This window comes from Equus caballus, chromosome X (genome assembly GCF_041296265.1).
Source record: "Equus caballus isolate H_3958 breed thoroughbred chromosome X, TB-T2T, whole genome shotgun sequence".
NCBI lineage: Eukaryota > Metazoa > Chordata > Mammalia > Perissodactyla > Equidae > Equus > Equus caballus.
Window position 1 is genome coordinate 71,740,914 of NC_091715.1, and position 19,643 is coordinate 71,760,556.

The window sequence follows — 19,643 nt, forward strand, 5'->3', positions numbered from 1 at the left end:
GACTTGGCTATTCTGAATAATGCTGCGATGAGCACAGGGGTTCATGGAACTTTTGGAATTGCTGATTTCAGGTTCTTATGATAGCTACCCAGTAGTGGGATGGCTGGGTCATAAGGTATTTCTATTCTTAACTTTCTGAGGAATCTCCATACTGTTTTTGATAGTGGCTGCACCAGTTTGCATTCCCACCAACAGTGTATGAGGGTTCCCTTTTCTCCACAGCCTCTCCAACATTTGTCACTCTTGGTTTTGGATATTTTTGCCATTCTAACAGGTGTAAGGTGAGATCTTAGTGTAGTTTTGATTTGCATTTCCCTGATGGTTAGTGATGATGAGCATCTTTTCATGTGTCTATTGGCCATCCATATATCTTCTTTGGAGAAATGTCTGTTCATGTCCCCTGCCCATTTTGTAATTGGGTTGTTTGATTTTTTATTGTTGAGTTGTGTGGGTTCTTTGTATATTATGGAGATTAACCCTTTGTCGGATAAATAACTTGTGAATATTTTTTCCCAATTAGTGGGCTGTTTTTTTTGTTTCTATCCTGTTTTCCCTTGCCTTGAAGAAGCTCCTTAGTCTGATGAAATCCCATTTGTTTATTCTTTCTATTGTTTCCCTCATGTGAGGGGTTATGGTGTCCGAAAAGATTCTTTTGAAGCTGATGTCAAAGAGTGTACTGCTGATATTCTCTTCTAGAAGATTATTGTTTCAGGCCTAATCTTTAGGTCTTTGATCCATTTTGAGTTTATTTTAGTAAATGGTGAAAAAGAATGGTTGATTTTCATTCTTTTACATGTGGCTGTCCAGTTTTCCCAGCACCATTTGTTGAAGAGACTTTCTTTCCTCCATTGTAGGCCCTCAGCTCCTTTGTCAAAGATTAGCTGTCCATAGATGTGTGGTTTTATTTCTGGGCTTTCAATTCTGTTCCATTGATCTGTGCACCTGTTTTTGTACCAGTACAATGCTGTTTTGATTACTGTAGCTTTGTAGTATGTTTTGAAGTCAGGGATTGTGATGCCTCCAGCTTTGTTCTTCTTTCTCAGGATTGCTTTAGCAATTCGGGGCCTTTTGTTGCCCCATATGAATTTTAGGATTCTTTGTTCAATTTCTGTAAAGAATGACATTGGAATTCTGATTGGGATAGCGTTGACTCTGTAGATTGCTTTAGGTAGTATGGACATTTTAACTATGTTTATTCTTCCAATCCACGTGCATGGAATGTCTTTCCATCTCTTTATGTCGTCGTTAATTTCTTTCAAGAAGGTCTTGTAGTTTTCGTTGTATAGATCTTTCACTTCCTTGGTTAAATTTGTCCCAAGGTATTTTATTCTTTTTGTTGTGATCGTGAATGGGATTGAGTTCTTGAGATCTTTTTCTGTTAGTTCATTGTTAGCATATAGAAATGCTACTGATTTATGTATGTTGATTTTATACCCTGCAACTTTGCTGTACTTGTTGATTGTTTCTAATAGTTTTTCTACGGATTCTTTGGGGTTTTCTATATATAAGATCATGTCGTCTGCAAACAGTGAGAGTTTTACTTCTTTGTTGCCTATTTGGATTCCTTTTATTTCTTTTTCCTGCCGAATTACTCTGGCCAAAACATCCAGTACTATATTGAATAAGAGTAGTGAAAGTGGGCACCCTTGTCTTGTTCCTGTTCTGAGAGGGATTGCTTTCAGTTTTTGTCCGTTGAGTATGGTGTTGGCTGTGAGTTTGTCATATATGGCCTTTATTATGTTGAGGTACTTTCCTTCTATACCTAATTTATTGAGGGTTTTTATCATAAATGGATGTTGGATCTTGTCGAATGCTTTCTTTGCATCTATTGAGATGATCATGTGGTTTTTGTTTCTCATTTTGTTAATGTAGTGAATCACGTTGATTGACTTGTGGATGTTGAACCATCCCTGTGTCCCTGGTATAAATACCACTTGATCATGGTGTATAATCTTTTTGATGTATTGCTGTATTCGGTTTGCCAGAATTTTGTTGAGGATTTTTGCATCTATGTTCATCAGTGATGTTGGCCTGTAGTTTTCCTTCTTTGTGTTGTCCTTGTCAGGTTTGGGGATCAGGGTGATGTTGGCTTCATAGAATGTATTAGGGAGTGCTCCATCTTCCTCTATTTTCTGGAACAGTTTGAGAAGGATAGGTATTAAATCTTCTTTGAATGTTTGGTAGAATTCTCCAGAGAAGCCGTCTGGTCCTGGACTCTTATTTTTGGGGAGGTTTTTGATTACTGTTTCTATTTCTTTACTTGTGATTGGTCTATTCAGATTCTCTATTTCTTCCTGATTCAGTTTGGGTAGGTTGTATGAGTCTAGGAATTTATCCATTTCTTCTACGTTTTTCAATTTGTTGGCATATATTTTTTCATAGTATTCTCTTATGATCCTTTGTTTTTCTTCAGTATCTGTTGTGATTTCTCCTCTCTTGTTTCTAATTTTATTTATTTGAGACTTCTCTCTTTTTTTTTTAGTGAGTCTGGCTAAAGGTTTGTCGATTTTGTTAATTTTTTCGAAGAACCAACTCTTTGTTTCATTGATCCTTTCTACTGTGTTTTTTGTTTCAATATCATTTATTTCTGCTCTAATTTTTATTATTTCCCTCCTTCTACTGACTTTGGGCTTTGTTTGTTCTCCTTTTTCTAATTCTGTTAGGTGTTGTTTGAGGTTGTTTATGTAAGATTTTTCTTGCTTATTGAGGTGAGCCTGTATTGCAATGAATTTCCCCCTTAGGACTGCCTTTGCTGCATCCCAAATCATTTGGTATGGTGTGTTTTTATTTTCATTTGTCTCCAGATAATATTTGATTTCTTCTTTAATTTCTTCAATAATCCCTTGTTTGTTCAGTAGCATGTTGTTTAGTCTCCACATTTTTGGCCCTTTCCCAGCTTTATTCTTGTAGTTGATTTCTAGTTTCATAGCATTATGATCAGAAAAGATGCTTGATATTATTTCAACCCTCTTGAACTTATTGATGCTTGTTTTGTTTCCCAAGATATGGTCTATCCTTGAGAATGTTCCATGTGCGCTTGAGAAGAATGAGTAACCTGCTGTTTTGGGATGAAGTGTCCTATATATATCTATTAGGTCCATCTGATCTAATTTTTCATTTAATTCTATAATTTCCTTGTCGATTTTCTGTCTGGGTGATCTGTCCATTGGTGTTAATGTGGTGTAGATTTCATTGTCTTTGGGATTGTTTTCTGGTTGCTTATCATTTTACTTCTGTTCTGGAGACGTTATAGATTTCATTGTCTTTGGGATTGTTTTCTGGTTGCTTATTTTCCTTCTGTTCTGGAGATTTAATATATTTTTTGATACTGCTTGATGGCATGGATTTGTGCCTCTGCATAGAGATAGAGTTTAGTTGCTGCTTCCACTTGTTGTGACTGGTGTGGGGGGGTAGCTGTTTAGACTGCACCAACCAGGAACCCTGTCAGCTGTTACTGACTGGATCTGGACCCCTCCTCGTAGTCACAGTGGTCCTGTGGGGTCCCTTGTCAGTTGTGGGGGCAATCACAAGGGGGCCTCAGGCTGCTGGTGCCTACTGTTGCAGCCCACTTAGACGCGCTCCCTCTTTGTGGTCTGCAGTGGTGTTGTGGGCTTTCCCAGCAGCCAGGAGCAGGATCACCTATAATTGCTGCTTTGTCCCTAACAGAGCCCACAAGATCACACTTGTCCACTATAGGTCCCAGCAGAGCTATGGGTATCTTCTGCAGTCTGTCGTTAGCTCACCTAGCTGTGCTACTTTTGCCCCAGGGCCTTCCTGCCTTGCGATTGCCACTCGGGACCTCTCCACTAGTGCTGTGCAGAGGCTTTCACTGAGGCTGCTGTAGGAACCTGGAGTTCCCCCCTGGGCTACGTAGCCATTTCACCAGAGCTCCACTCTGCCCCACTCCACTCTCACGGGATCTCTGCGAGCCCCTTGCCTCGTCTGGGACACGGCCAGAGTCCGTGGGCCTGGCGGTGGCTTGTAAGCTGCTGCCTTGTGGGGAATTCTGCTCTAGGGAGCTTCCTGATGTTCTGAATGCTGGGCGGGGCCTCCCTGCCAATGGCGAGCAGAGGCCCTACCTGCTGGGGGGGTGCGGGACCCTGGAGCGTCCCCCCAAGCCACATAGCTGGGTGTTGGAGCTCCACCCAGTCCCCAAGCACGTCCACGGGAAGTCTGGGCACCCCCTGCACCAACCCGTGCACCGGAGACCATGGGCCCAGCAGCAGCTTGTGGTCTGGTGCCATGCTGGGGAATCGGCCTGCCGGGAGCTTCCCTTTGTCCTGGATTCTGGGCGTGGCATCCCAGCTAATGGCAAGCAGAGGCTTTCCCTGCCAGGGGGGTGCGGGACCCCAAAGCCTCCCCCCGAGCCGCAGAGCCAGGCGCTGGAGCTCATACCCTGTCCCCAAGCATGTCCATGAGAAGTCTGGGCACCCCCTGCACCGACCCGTGTGCCGGAGACTGTGGGCCCAGCAGCAGCTTGCAGTCTGGTGCCATGCCGGGGAATCCACCCGCTGGGAACTTCCCTTTGTTCTGGATTCCAGGCGGGTCTCCCTGCTAATGGCGAGCAGAGGCTTTCCCTGCTGGGGAGGTGCAGGACCCCGGAGCCTCCCCCAAGGCTGCAGAGCTGGGCACTGGACCTCCAACTGTGTCCCCAAGCACGTCCACAGGAAGTCTGGGCACCCCCTGCACTGACCCGTGCGCCAGAGACCATGGGCCCAGCAGCAGCTTGCGGTCTGGTGCCATGCCGGGGAATCCACCCACCGGGAGCGTCCCTTTGTTCTGGATTCTGGGTGGGGCCTCCCTGCTAATTGCGAGCGGAGGCCTTCCCTGCCAGTGGGTGCGGGACCCTGGGGATTCCCCCTGGGCTTAGGTGTAATCGTGGGGGGGCTTGAGTAGGGCTTTTGTCACCTGTTTCCACCATTGCTCTGCTGGTGAGTGCACACTCCCACCCTTGGTGTGTGGCGATGCTATGGGGGAGTCTGCTGGAAGAGAGCCTCCTGCAGGAACCAGGCTGTCCGGGGGTTGGGGGTCAGGGGTGGAAGAGTTTTCACCTATTTCCACCTCCTCCCAGAGGGAAGTCCGTCCACCTTCCGATGTATAGTAGCATGAGACTCTTAGGCGTCTTGAGATGCTATCTGGATATTCTTTGTTAATCTGTGAATGTCCAATTAGTTGTAGATTCGACGGGGGAGAAACAAAGAAGACCACTCACTCTGCCATCTTGGTCCCACCTATTAGCACACTCTTATTGCAATTGTCCTCTTAATTGGGTCGGTACCCAGTGTAGCTGGTTGCTAGGCTCAGGGGCTTACAGTTGTGATAGGCCTGAGGCCAACAAGGCTGATGTTAGTTCTCTTAGGAGTGCAGCTGAGTAGGGCTAGCCCTTGGCATGGAGGCACTCAGTTGTTTCAGGCTTTGGAAGGTGGGGCTGATCCTTTTTATGGCTATTTGTGAAACATAAATCTTCTGCCACTGATAAGCCTCACCCCCCCTCTGGACCACATACACTGACAGCACAGTCCTGGACCATGCACAAATATTATGTATATTGCTACACTTTCTATCAATAACATCCCTGGTGTACCTGTCTCACTGACGCTAGACTCTTGTTCTACAGCTCACCTTCTGAGAAGAAATCCAGTCACCAGCCCCACTGACACTGTGACATTGGCGATATACCACCGGTGACAGGGCTGCCTTGCATCCTAGTGCATCCATATTGCCTGCCAGCAAAAGCAGCTGTGAGCCTATTTACTGCGGCCTTTCTAGGAATCAACAGTCATCATCCTTGAGGCCATCTATCTCTGGTTTTCCCTACCCAGGTGAATCCACGGAACTTCCAAGGCTCCCTCCTCCACACTGTCCAGTATGACTGTCTCCACCCTAACTGGATTATCTTCCATAGCCTGCACTGCTAACCCAGGATGGGGAAGGGGAGTGTGAAATCCAGGAAAGGCTAGACTTTCAAGGGCACTGTGGCATCCCCAAGCCTTCTCCACCTGGAAGTGTCCTGCCTAGACGACTGATCCCTCAGAATCACCTGAAAAATGCCCTGGTCAGGCCAAAACATTATGACGAGTGGATCCTTGGAAATCCAGGTCCCTGGTATCCATGATATGAGATTTCATCAGTTTGGAGGTGCACAGTGAAGCCAATGGGGCACAAATAGTTTGAGTGTTGTGAATTTTTACTTGATGGTTCAGGGTCAAGGCCCAGAAGGTTTCTCTCTCTCTCTCTCTGACCAGCACTGCCAGCCCTTCCTTCCAGATTCCAGAGCTTGGTATTGTATTTAACCCACCATATGGACCTGACATCTTTGCCAGAGAAAACTTGGAAAGAAGGGGAAAGTTACCAGAATGAATAGAAAATCACCCATAATTCCACAACCAATGGATAATGACTCTTCATTCTTAATTTACTTGCCAGTAGTCCCTTTCCTATGGCAGTAAGATAATGCAGCATGTATCCTACTACCATGAGATTAAATGGTGTCCCTGGCTGCATTCCAGGCATTGCTGAGCATGTGTGGTGACCTGCAGAAATGGCTCCCCTGCCCCCTACCCTCATACCCCATCCTTCATGGAAAAAGATGCTTTAACCTCATATTAGCTAGGGAATACAAAACTTTAGTCACGGGGGCGTGCCATTTCTTTCCTATCCCGGGACTATTTGATTCAGGGACTGAAAAGAATACTAAGAAATGACATCCTAAGGAAGAAAGAGACAGGAATCCCAGCTTGGCGCACTCACAGCACTGCGGCTGTTGGAAGGAAGTGGTGATTCTGAGGATGAGACTACATCCTTCACTCAGGTTTGTCCCCCGGCCCAGTTCCCATGGGATCAACTATGAATCCAATGAGGGGCTGAGAGGAAAAACTGAACGTGCTGTTTCCATAAGAGCGACGAGGCAGTGCAAGTCACTCGGCACAGCCCAAACGGCTCCCTCTGACGGCAGGCGATCAGTGCAACTCGTGAGCCTGTGGGCAGAAGAAAGGATGCCCCTGTGTCACCAGATGGGGCTTGGATTATCAAGAGTTAATAACACTAAAAGCTGTTTTATGTTTCTATGAAAAATTGCTCGGTGAGTATAAGAAGGCAAAGCAGGAAGGAAGGAAGAGAGGGAGAGGAGAGAGAGAGAGTGAGTAAGTCCAGACGAAGGAAAGAAGGGAAGAAGAGTGACTATATAGAGAGACCAGCCCTGGGCTCAGTTCACTTTTCTTCTTGAAACCCAGGGCTGCTGCCTCTACAGCCCAAAGCCTTGGCTATAACCTGGTGTGGTGCTTGCTTAGTGGAGCATTCAGAGCGTCCCTTGAGGAAAGCTTATGACACACTGCAGCAAGACAGGCACGACTGGGGTCTATGCCCAACCAACGTGACAACCCTAGCTCACCGCTGCACCAGGAAGTTGCCGCTGGATCCACAAGTACCAGGGCTACCTTATGCCTATTTTCCCTCTCCGCTTGCCCCAGGCTTCCCTGTCCCTTAGCAGATGTGGCACAAAGGAACCTCTGCAGAAAATAATCTCAGAGCGTCAGTGTGAGCTGCGTCCGGAAAGTCCATGGCGTTCTGAGTGATGTGGAATTTACTGAGCACTCACCGGGCTCCAGGCCCTGCGCTAAGAGCTCATTCGTTCACTTGTTATATAATTCCATCACTAAAACAAGCGGGGGAGGCAAGTGTGACTATAACCTCCACTTTTGAAGTGAGGAAACCAAGGCTCAGTGAACTTTGGAAACCTGCCTAAGGTCACACAGATAATAAAACTCAGGTGCCTCTGAAAAAAAAGATGACATACTTTAACCATAAACTGTCATGGCCCTGAGACTGAACAGGAGAGTAAGGTTGGTAATTTCCAAGCAGGAAGCAATTTTAAATCTGGCCTGACTTCAGACCCCTTGAACTGCCCCTGGTGTGCCTGGGGAGGCATCTTCTCTCTTAAACATATATGCGCGTACACACGGACACACACACACACACACACACACATTGACTGGCTGATTGGTATGGGACAATCCGAGTCCCATGTGATCCAGACTCAGCAGTTAACAGAATGATCATTTCCCTACTCTTTCTCGTGAGCAATATTACATCACAATTCCCAGTATTTTCCTGGGAACTTAATGCATCAGAAGCTTCCAACCTTAGCCTAAGGTGTGTTTACTTTAGGAGTTGTGCAGATTCCACCATGCCAAGGATAGCTTAGGACCCTTCTCTGTCTTCCCATAATGCCCTGGATGTTTTGTCATCGATCCAAACTCAATTCCTCAAGTTATGCTCATCATCCCTCCTCCTGTGTTTTCTAGCTCAACGACATTCATGCCCCGATCCTATTCTGAAACCTGGTTGTCATACTGGAATCTAATTCTTCTTTATCCTCCATAGGCAATAGTCAAAAAGTCCTATTGATTCTATTTCCCTTATTAGTTCTCAACGTCCATCTCAACTGTCAGTGCCTTGGCTTGGTGTCTTCAAGTTGGTCTCTCTGCCTCCAGTTTTGCCTTCCTCAAATTTATCTTCCACATTGTGTTTCAGTGATCTTCTTAAAACAAGTTTGATAAAGGCCTTCAGTAGCTTACCATTGCTTTGAGGGTAAAGTCTCAGCTTCCTAATAGTCAGCCTGCAAAGCCTCTGCTGTCCCCAAATCATAGATGAGTACACTCTTGCTCCAGCTGTGTGTTTGAAATTTCTGGCAAGGTACCATGATGTCTAATTCTTGAATGCCTTTGTACACGCGCTTCCCTCTGCCTGGAGTGTCCTTCCCTGCCTGCTTTGGCTCCTTGCCTTTTGTGACTGCCTTAGGGTATCCCCTGTTTGTGTTCCTACAATATATGATATGCTACCATGTGATCCCCACTTTGTCTGCTCCCTCATTGTAAATAGTTCTTCTAGGGCAGGGACTGAATTCTTCATCACTCCACTCCCCTGCCTAGCTGCATGCCTGTTTGCGATTCACTACTTGTTTTGGGGTATTGGGAGTCTGTGTGTGCGTGTGTGTGCCCGCGTGCACAAATGGAGAGTGCGCTGTTGCGAAAGCTGCGTTACTTTAACTCAGGCTTTTCCTATGATCACCTCCGATATCACTGACCACTTAACCACTCCAGATTCCTGAAGCTGCTCAGGCTATGCAACTAGGCAACACCTTTGCTTCTGCGCAGAGCGAGTGAGGAGGGGCCAACGACAGGCGCCTACAGGCAAGGGAGGGTGCGCGCAGGCGCACGTGAATGGGCGCGTCCCTCGCCAAGATCCGCGGAACGGGCGCTCAGAAGTCATTTCCGGGAAATTGGAGCCACGCTTTGTGGGCTGCAACATGGAGGCATCTAGTGGAACGGAGGAGCCGGTGAGCCGCTGTTGTGCGGTCGGTGAGTGGGGAAGCTGTGCGGGGCTGATCCTTGAACTCTCCCTCCCCTCTCTTTTTCCTTTTCCAGGTTTCCGGGGAGCTGGTGTCAGTGGCACATGCTCTTTCTCTCCCAGCCGAATCTTACAGCAACGATGTAAGTATGACTCGTCCGCAGCTCCCACTCACTCAGTTAGCCTGGGATGTCTGCAGGGCCTGTCATGAAATTGTAATCCCCCCTCCTGATATCTTCTGTGGATCCTCTCCACGTCCACCAGAAACTGCGCCTTTCAGTTCATTCTAACGTTTTTGGTCCGCAAAGGCGGGAACAATGCCAGGGGAAGTAGTTTACAAACTTTGCTGCACTTAAGAATCACCTGGGAAGCTTTTAAATATCCCGATGCCTAGTTCGTAATCCATACCAATTAAATCAGAATATCTGGGAGGTGAGAATCAGGAATCAGTATTTTTTAAAGGTCCCTGAGTGATTCCATTGTGCAGGAAAGTTGCATTGGCTTATACTGTGTCTCGTTTAGATCCTTAACTAGAAAGCACGTGATGTATTTTGAGATACAAGACACAGGGACATGAAAACAGTAATAACAAATCAAATAAGAATGTGATGTATGCTAGGTGAGTGGATCAGGACATAAGATCCAAAGGATTTTAGTTGAGGAAGAAATTCCTAAGAACCAAGACAGTAGAGGAAGACTTCACTGAGGAAGTGAATCTCAAACTGGATCCTCAGAGTGTTGGTGGACAAAGGACACGGATTGGCATTGAGGAAAAGGGCGTGGCCTAAGGCATGGAGGTACAAATGCAAATGGCTTTTTCTGGTATCAGTGAAGTAGATCTCTTTATTTGGAGTGGGAGATTCCAGTGGAACAGGTGGTGGGGGCTTGGTAAAGCTTATTTATAACCTAGCCTACTTCAAGGAATTGATTCATTTCTAAGTGTTTTAGGGTGGATAATTGGCTATCTGATAAAAACAAAAGATGAGTAAGATATGCTACCCTCTTAAAAGTGAAGAGTAATTTTATTTCCATTATCTTATTTTGTCCTTTCAACAACTCGGTGTATGTGGGTATATTATTTCAGTTTGACAATGATTTAACTTAGTCCTGAGAAGGCAATTTATCTACTGCTTTATGTACTCTCCCACGCTTTCGCTAGCTGCTGGGAAAAGATAGCCAGTGGCTCATTCTGTTTATTAGGCTGGAGCCTCTTTTGGTTGTCATAGGACAAAATAATTATTATATTGTCCAAATCCATTAGTCCAATTTTTACCCTTTGACAGTAACACCAAATTTGGTACCCCTCTTGAGCATTAACTAGACATCCACAGACTTCCTTAATTTGTTCTCTAGTAGCGGGATTGGGAGATTGCTGACCTGGCCTTCTTCACTCCTTTGCAGCCTGATATTGAGATGGCTTGGGCCATGAGAGCAATGCAGCATGCTGAAGTCTACTACAAGGTGAGTTGTCTGTCTTCAGAATGAAGCAGAATTAAACATGTAATTGTAATATATGGTGCTCTGCTAATCACTATTCTTAGCAAGTTAGACAGTTGTGTTTTAGAGGTAGTTTTTATTACTGTAAGATCTTACCCGGGGTGGGGGCAGCACAGGAGGGAAGTAGAAGTGAATTTTGTTTTGACAATGACGAGTTGTGCCTCTTTGCCCAGTGTTCTGTTGCTAACTGGCAAAAAGGTGCCTGGCCCATAGTTGACTGAATGAACAGTCCACAGAGGGCAATAGCCAGGCAGTACTGGGACCAAAAGAGTTTGAATAGGTGGAAGGAATTGTAGTATATTATGGCCCTTTATTTTCATTTTATTTATTTATTTATTTATTTATTTATTTATTTATTGAGGAAGATTAGCCCTGAGCTACCGTCTGCCACCAGTCCTCTTTTTGCTGAGGAAGACTGGCCCTGAGTTAACATCTGTGCCCATCTTCCTCTACTTTATATGTGGGACGCCTACCACAGCATGGCTTGACAAGCAGTGACATGTCCGTACCCGGGATCCAAACCGGGGAACCCTAGGCAGCCAAAGCAGAACGTGTGAACTTAACCACTGCACCACTAGGCTAGCCCCTATGACCCTTTAAAACTATGTCGTGATTTCATCTGAGATCTAGGCTGTCTGTACTTCCTAATGAATTCTTCTGCCCTGAGAACCATAGGGGTTTTCTGGAGAAGAGAGGATAGGAGTGTAGTAAATTAGACACTAACATCTGTATGTTGTCTTATTGTCTGGCAGCTGATTTCATCAGTTGACCCACAGTTCCTGAAACTCACCAAAGTGGATGACCAAATCTATTCTGAGTTTCGGGAAAATTTTGAGAAACTCAGGATAGATGTATTGGACCCAGAAGAGCTCAAATCAGAATCAGCTAAAGAGGTAAGAATTCTCTCTCTTAAATATTTCCTAGTATCTGACGAACAATTAGTGATTGTGAATACATTTTTATACATTTAAACTCTTTTTGCTTTGCTGTAAGGAAAATACATAAAGAACCAGGGCTTTTATGTAGTTATAATCAACTAATAAGTAAGTTATGAAATAAATGTTTTTCTGGTTTATGGATTTTTCATGTCCATTAAATCTATTTTTTTCTCCTTTTTGCCTTGGACATTTATCCCTGCCCACCCAGCCCTTTCAGGCCAGGAGGAATACATTTACTTGCATGAGTAGTTTAGCCAGAAGTCTTGGATGGAGGATTGGTGAATAAGGTACAGGGAGGTGTTTGCATTCTCTGGATTTAGGTTCACGTTATCACAGGCCATAGATAACTGGAAAACTTGAGTTTCGCATTTCTTGCTTGATTGTCTTGTGCTTTTACAGAGAACTAAAACTCTTAGAGTTGGGCACAGTTTCTCCCTGAGAGTAGGCCTTGGCTTATGAAGAATGTAAACTTGTAACTCTTAGCAGTCTGTTACTGATCTTTGGAAAATTGCCTCTACTGATGGACTTCTTTCTTAAAACTTAGCTTTGACTTTGGGCCTAGTTCCTGCCTTCTTTGTCGCATTTGTGTGTCAGCGGGGATGAATAACCATTTTGGTCTGAGCTAGCCAATAACTTAAAAATAAAACCGAATTTTTTCAAGAAATCAAATTTTAATTCTGTAGCCAAGGATTTAAGTATCTTGTCAGGTTAAAATATTATTTATGTTGGGAAATACCAGTCTGAGGACGCAATTGATAGCACAAAAACTTGCTGCTAGTGACACTAGCAATCAGCTCAATCCTAGTCTCTTTTACTATGGTGGTTTTCCTTACTGGGAGAGTGGAAGCCCCTCTCCTGGCCTGACTGTACCAGCTTCCTGCATTTGTCAGCTAAGGCATCTTTTTTGCCTTTGTAGAAGTGGAGACCATTCTGCTTGAAGTTTGACGGGATTGTAGAAGACTTCAACTATGGTACTTTGCTGAGACTGGATTGTTCTCAGGGCTACACTGAGGAAAACACTATCTTTGGTGAGTTTCTTGCCTCTGGAATTGTTTCTTTATAAGGAGAGTGAGGGATGTGGTTTTATTAATGAATCAGTAACATGGATAGTTAGTTTGAGGATCATCTTATTTGTTATATCTTTACAAATTATGTTACTGTTTCTTGAGTAACTGAGATAAGATAGCTCCGTATTTTCAGTCTCATTTAATATCGGATGAGAATTCCACGTCTCTGAAGCTTGTGACTAGACTGGAGTGCTCTGCATGTTAGTTCTGCTTTGTCAATAGATTTTCAGTAGGTTTAGCGAAGTAACTGTGACTAGGACAATAATCAATTCTATTCACCTTTCAGCTCCCAGGATACAATTTTTTGCCATTGAAATTGCTCGAAACCGGGAAGGCTGTAACAAAGCAGTTTATACCAGTGTTAAGGACAAAGAAGAGAAGGGAGCCAATAATGGAGGAGAGAAAGGAGCTGACAGTGGAGGAGAAACAGAGAAAGAAGCCAACAAAGAAATCAACAAAAGTGGGGAAACAGCTATGTAAGGTAGACAGGGAACAACATACTAGAAGCCGTGACTCAACTGAGCCTACAAGTACCATGATGCTACTTGCAAAGACCCCTTGTGGTTAAATGTATGTCCTTGTGCAATTGAAGGACATCTTTCTAGCCTCATAATCAGGAGTTGCTCTGGTTGTTCTCTTGCATGAACTAGCTTGAAGACTATTAATGGTGTCTTAGTTAATTATTTCCTGGTATATAGTTTCTTGGTTCTCACCACCAGTTGAGTAAGAGATTTTGTAAATAAATTTCTCGTGGTTCTTATGGCTAGATATCTGTGATTGACTTTGAAAAAGTATTTAAAATTATTTGACACTTTACTTTTTTTTTCAGGTATATAATCTTTTCACCATGTCTTATATAAAATGATTTATGCCTGTTTCTTAATGCTTCTCACTGTTTCCTGTAGTGAATTTCCCTCAAACCTGTTAAGTTGTACATGGTTTAAGAGTTGACTCTTGCCATTTGAGTGACTATAGCTTTCTGATTTTCTGTGATATATCTGGCAAAAGATTTGATAAATGCTCTGTGGGGATAATAGCAGCAGCCTGAACCTGTCAGACTAGTGAACACAGCCCAGTTTACATTAGAGGAGCCGGAGACTGGACCTGCTTCAGTACCTGCATCTCTTCTGGTAGCCAAGCTAGCAGGAATTAATAATTAAATATAAAGCCTGGTAGGCTGGCTTCCCTTTTATAATGCTATGAACAATAGCATACATTTATACATTAACAGAAAATGAACATATTTTTAAATGATATTTTGTCATACCCCAAAAATAGGCCAGTTGATTTTATATGGTTGAGGGGGAGTTCCTTTTCATCTAATGACTTTTAAGAGTGCATGTTTCAGTTATCTTCACATATCTATAAAAGTTTGTGCATGTCCCCGTAGACATACTGACCTTGATTGCTAAAACTAGTTAGAAGTCACAGTATTGATAGTGCATACAGTAAGTACTCTTAAATGTCTAACTACAGTAGGATCATGCAAGAAAGAATTTAGCAGAGCAGAGAAGGAGGGGGAAATGAGGCTTTTTTTCCCCAGTGGACATAGGAGAAAAATAAAAATGAAACTTAATTGATGAGTTGTCTCCTAGGCAAGTGCTGAACTAGAGATGCACACAGCTAGCAGCAACAATTGTGCACAAAAGACAGTAGGTTTCTCTGAATTCTCCTTTGCCAGTTCTTAAAAATATTTAAAACATTTGTAAGAGTTTTCATTTTATAAAAATGTATGTTTAAAGGGATAAGAGAGTGTTAAATACTTCATACTAGGCAGACTTTTTAAAATTAAGAACTTCCTTTACTGTATTAATTTTCTCTAGTTCACCCATTCTTAAATATCTGCAAACATGTCCATACACATTGCTAGAGGGACTGGGGAAGAAGAAAGATTGCTGGCCACGTGCAGTTGTGCTTGTGGTGGCCTTTTCCAGGTTTCTCAGCAAGAAAACTGACTTAAGACTTCTCTCTGATTTTACAGAGAATAAGAAACATACCTTTGAAAGTCAGACTGCTTTAAAGCAAGAGGCATCTGTCCAAGGACTGGGGGATAAAAACAGAAAAGGAAGGGGAATAATAACACAGATGCACTGTAAGGCCAGGAATCCATGGCATCATCCAAGGTTAAAGGGGAAAGAATGGGCAGAATTCTTAAGATGGCCCCGAGATTCCCACTCCTAGCATACATGCTCTGTATAATTCTCTCATGTTAGTGTGGTAAAGACTTGTGAATATGAGGGGATTTCATTCCTGTGTTTAAGTTACTAACCATTTGATTTTGAGTTAATCAAAAAGGAGATTATCCTGAGTGGGTCTGGCCTAATCAGGTGAATCCTTAAACGAGGCAAGAAGCAGCAGCAGATGTTTTCCTGATGGCTTTGAAGAAGTAAACATCCATGTTGAGAGAGAAGGGGGCCATGTGGCAAAGACCTGAGGGTGGCCTGTGGGAGCTGAGAGTACTCCCAGGCTGACAGCCAGCAAGAAAATGGAGATTTCGCTCCTGCAATTAGAAGGAACTGAATTTTGCCAATAACCAGTGAGCTTGCAAGAGGCCTCAAGCCTCAGATAAGATTGCAGTCCTGGCTAATACTGTGATTTTAGCCTTGTGAGACCGTGAGCAGAGGACCCGGTTAAGCCATATTTGGACTCCTGACCCGGAGGACTGAGATAATAATGGGTGTTGTCTTAAGCCACTAAATATGTGGTAATTTGTTACAGAGCAGTAGAAAACTGCTACAGACTTTGGTACTGGAAGTGGAATGCTGCTGTAACAAGTACCTAAAATGTGGGAGTGGCTTTGGAATCAGGCAGTGAGTGGAGACTGGAAGGACTTTGAGGAGCATGATAGAGAAAGCCTAAATTGCCTTGAACAAACTGTCAGTGGAAATATGGACTTTAAGGATGCTGCTCCTGAGGGCTCAAAAGGAAGTAAGGAACATATTATTGGAAACTGGAAGGTGGGGGTGATCCTATTGATAGGTGGTAACATTGTAGTTAGTTAGAGGCCAGGAAGTTTGAGATTTGGGCCCTTGCTCTGAATTATTTGGGGGATGATATCAGGCCAGGCTTGACATAGTATGTAAACATGTATGATTTATTCAGAATATGGTACCATTCCAGTTGTTGATCTCCATGACATCTTTTGGAGGCAGGGAAAGGGCACAGACTAATTTTTGCATTTACATAAAGGCAAACTGCCGCCATTCTGAAGTTTTAAGCCACTAAGTTTGTGTTAGTTTGTTACAGCAGCAATAGGAAACTAAAGAAGAAAGCATACTGAGCCCTGCTCCAAAAGTGGAGACATTCACTGCACTGTCATGATTTATTTTGAAACTATAGTTTAAACAAGGATATATTGTACCAGATGATTGGAGACATGAATTGCACCTAAAATGGGCTTCAGTGATTCTAAACCATTTTGAACTTACTCTTCGAAGGAGCTTGTTAGCTGGGTCTGTGTGTGTCAGGTGTCATTCATATAACGGAGAGTTCTCTATATGTACAATACAGTGCTTATTAATGAATATGTGCTCATTTGAAGCTTACATATATATTAATAAAACTTAACAGTAACTTTATCAATTGACTAGACCTTAGACCAAGAAAAGGTTTTTCTGGAGAGGCATATTTTATCACTGACATTGTTTAAAATTGCCGCAGCATGGTGATAATTAAAGCAGACCAGGTGTTTTTTGGTTTCATTACTGTTTTTGGGTTTTCTACAGATAATACAACATTTTTTGCTTGCACTCAGTATGGGCGATTCTCACTACCCCACATTGGTACACCACAGTTGCTCTCATATATTCTTTATTCAGATAGTCGATATCTTAACTGATCATTCAGAATTAAGGCATGAATGTATGTTATGTGAATGGTCATTTCTCCATGCCTACATGTTTTTATCTCTAGAATTATGGAAACATTATAAATATCTACATGTTGTTGGTCTCCTGAATTGTACTGCTCTCATAATGACCATATATAACTGGCTAGCTTTAGATTTTCCCTGCTCTACTCAGGGTTTCTCTGAATTCCTCAACATAAATTCCACTTTCTTGAAGTCAGTATTTATGTTATCATATTATAAATTGAAAAACAGAGACTTAAGTCATAAAGTAGTTTGCCCTCCATCACATACATGGTGGTATTGGGATGGAGATCCACATCTTTTGATTATGAATCTCATTGTTTTTCCAAAATCCACATTCCTACTGTAGAATCAGCTTCTTGCTAGAATAGAGACAAATAATTTGGATGAGGAATCAAAGTATTTAATAATCGTAAGTAAGAGCATTCTATTGTGGAGTGATGCACTGAGCTAGTTTAAGCTCCTCAGAATATTTTCAATTTTTCTTTGTCTTTTTCCTTCTGTGTCTGCAAGAGATTCCTTGTTGCATATGCGACTGATACTTGTTTAAAAAGCATTGCAGTATAATCACTATAGGATATCACTGTCTTGAGTTTTAAAGTTATATTTTAGTTTCTTAACCTTTCTTATGAACTGAGATTTGGCTGACACATTTTCCTCAAGTGTTTTTTATTATTTATTTTTTATTTTTAAGGCTTTACTCTATCTTCCTGAAACTTGCATAAAAGTTTTTTTAGGCTAAATCATTGAAAGCTCTAATATCTATTACTAATTGATCTTTACATTGTAAAGAGAATAAAGGAAATAAAACTGCCTTAACTTAGAGAGGATGGACCTTTGATTTAGGATTCTTATGACATCCTTTCTATTTACATTGAAGTATATCTTGCCAAACTTACACAATTTTGAAAATTTAGATAATGTTTAAAAATTGAAATCACAATAATTTAAAATGCACATGTTCTTGGCTTTTTACTAAAAAAACTAAGACTTCTAAAAAGTTTGTCAATCTTAAGGTCATTTTTCTCCCCCAAAGTCACTGAGGCTTACCTGCCATCCTTTGGTTTAGGGAAGATAAACAAGGGAATTCTCCCTCGTGCCCCGCCACCCATCGGAATAAGTTTATTGCCTCTTAATCCTGGATGAGATCATGAACTCTAAGGACACTTGCTCACCTGCCGAGCTCACACTCACCAATGGTACATTTATTTTAAATTGTCTTTTTTTATTATGAAAACTTTAAACATAGACAAAGGTAGAAATAATAATGAACCCCTATATACCTGTTACCCAGATTAAATAGCTATCAAGATTTTGACGCATTTGCTTCATTTATCCTTTCTTTATTGAAGCATTTTAAAACAAATCTCAAACATCATATCATTTCACTTTTATTTATTTCAGTGTGCATCTCTAAAAAATGGGAATTTTCTTATATAATCACAATAGTAAATAATCACAAATAATATTTTCAGCTGATGTTCAATTGTAGCAGACTTCGCGACTGTATATTCAAATGATAGAGACTCAGGAAATAGTCCTTTAGAGTATATTTAAGGAATAGTGATTAGTGTAGGTTGACTGAAGTATGAGTAATAGGATGTATGTATACAGGAGAATTGGATGAGGTTGAAAATATGTATTTGATTCACAGTGTGGGCACCAATAATGAGCCCTAGATGCTGAGTTAGATGCCCTACGTCCATCTTATCCCTAACATGTAGGCATTATTAATCCCATTTTACACATTAGGAAATTTAGGCTTGGAGAGGCTTTGAATCCCAGGCTAAGGATTTTAGATCTAATTTAGTTGGTAGTGGCAAGATACTGGAAGTTTATTTTAATTTCTGGCTAGTGATATAGTGAAAACTGTTTAAGGAAGATTAAACGATGTGCCATATTGAGTAAATTCAATATTAAGCATTTATTCTGGATGGATTGTTTCGACCTGATTCTTGCATTCATTCATTTACTTAAATATATTTATGGAGTGGATACTACACACCGTGTATGTTAACAATCTAGTGGGGAAGACAGAACTTAAACATATACAAGGACATTGATAAAGTTTGCTAAGGAAATTTATGGTAGAACTTTTAGTGCCTTTTTGTGATTAAAAAACAAATCTATGCTCATCTTTTAAAAATATGGAAATCAGAACCCACAGAGAAATTTTTAATTACTTATTACTTACTGCCAACTACGTTGCCAGGGAAGGGGAAGCCCATGAAAGATTGTTTATTGATTTTCATTGGCCTGTCCTAGAACTGATACACATCTTCTACTGATAGCCCGTCAAATAGAACTCAGTGCTCTTACACCGAATTGCAAAAGAGGGTGGAAAATTTAATCTATGTGTGTGCCCAGGAAGATGAGGAGCCAAAGCTTTTATTGGACTACCCAGCCAGTCTCTGTCACAGCAGGTAAATAGTTATTGGTGTCTCCTGCACATATTCATTAACTTCAGTTTATTCATTTCTCAAATTCTAGAAGGAGATTTCCATTCTGTGACCCTGGTGCTCAGTGAATTCCTAACTGTACAGTTGACTTCTTGAATTCATGTTCTTGGACACTGTGTCAATATGGTCTGAAATAACAAGCTTCTCCTTTGGACTCTTCATTACTTCTTTTAAGTGATTAAAATGCATTGTGTTGGAATAAAAACATGTCACTTACTATTGTGTTCTTCATTTAGACAATATAATCTATGCATTATTTATTGTTAGTTAAAAAGAAATCCATCTATTCTGGACACAGAAAGGCTATTCATTTCTTTATAATCTGCAATGAGTTTAGGACATTAAACTTGCTCTAGGTTAGATGAGAAACTGTACAAGTGACAGGTTGGTTCAGCCTTTAGGTGGGGAAGTGTTATATGCCACACAGTAAACCTTACAGATTCACATAGAATGGACTTGGACC

The 19,643-nt window shown here is 42.1% G+C and overlaps 1 protein-coding gene across 3 annotated transcripts; it reads left to right on the forward strand.

The window, feature by feature from the left end:
* The first annotated feature begins 5,617 nt into the window (after positions 1 to 5,617).
* Positions 5,618 to 19,396, forward strand: PBDC1 (polysaccharide biosynthesis domain containing 1). Of its 3 annotated transcripts, XM_001501735.5 has the most exons (6): positions 5,618 to 9,337; positions 9,426 to 9,491; positions 10,750 to 10,809; positions 11,598 to 11,738; positions 12,700 to 12,811; positions 13,137 to 19,396. In XM_001501735.5, the coding sequence occupies exons 1-6, from the start codon at positions 9,308 to 9,310 to the stop codon at positions 13,328 to 13,330; spliced, it is 603 nt and encodes a 200-aa protein (XP_001501785.1). In that variant the 5' UTR covers positions 5,618 to 9,307; the 3' UTR covers positions 13,331 to 19,396. The 3 variants fall into 3 exon arrangements, with proteins under 3 accessions (XP_001501785.1, XP_070113444.1, XP_005614342.1); XM_070257343.1 differs by lacking the exon at positions 12,700 to 12,811; XM_005614285.4 differs by lacking the exon at positions 9,426 to 9,491 and having other exon boundaries at positions 9,214 to 9,359.
* The last annotated feature ends 247 nt before the right edge of the window (positions 19,397 to 19,643 follow it).

Bases quoted from the DNA above. Each gene is read 5' to 3' on its own strand.
- PBDC1 (XM_001501735.5), top strand. From the start codon at position 9,308: ATGGAGGCATCTAGTGGAACGGAGGAGCCG. The intron at 9,492-10,749 runs GTAAGTATGACT...ACTCCTTTGCAG, and splicing joins CCGAATCTTACAGCAACGAT to CCTGATATTGAGATGGCTTG. The intron at 12,812-13,136 runs GTGAGTTTCTTG...TTCACCTTTCAG, and splicing joins TGAGGAAAACACTATCTTTG to CTCCCAGGATACAATTTTTT.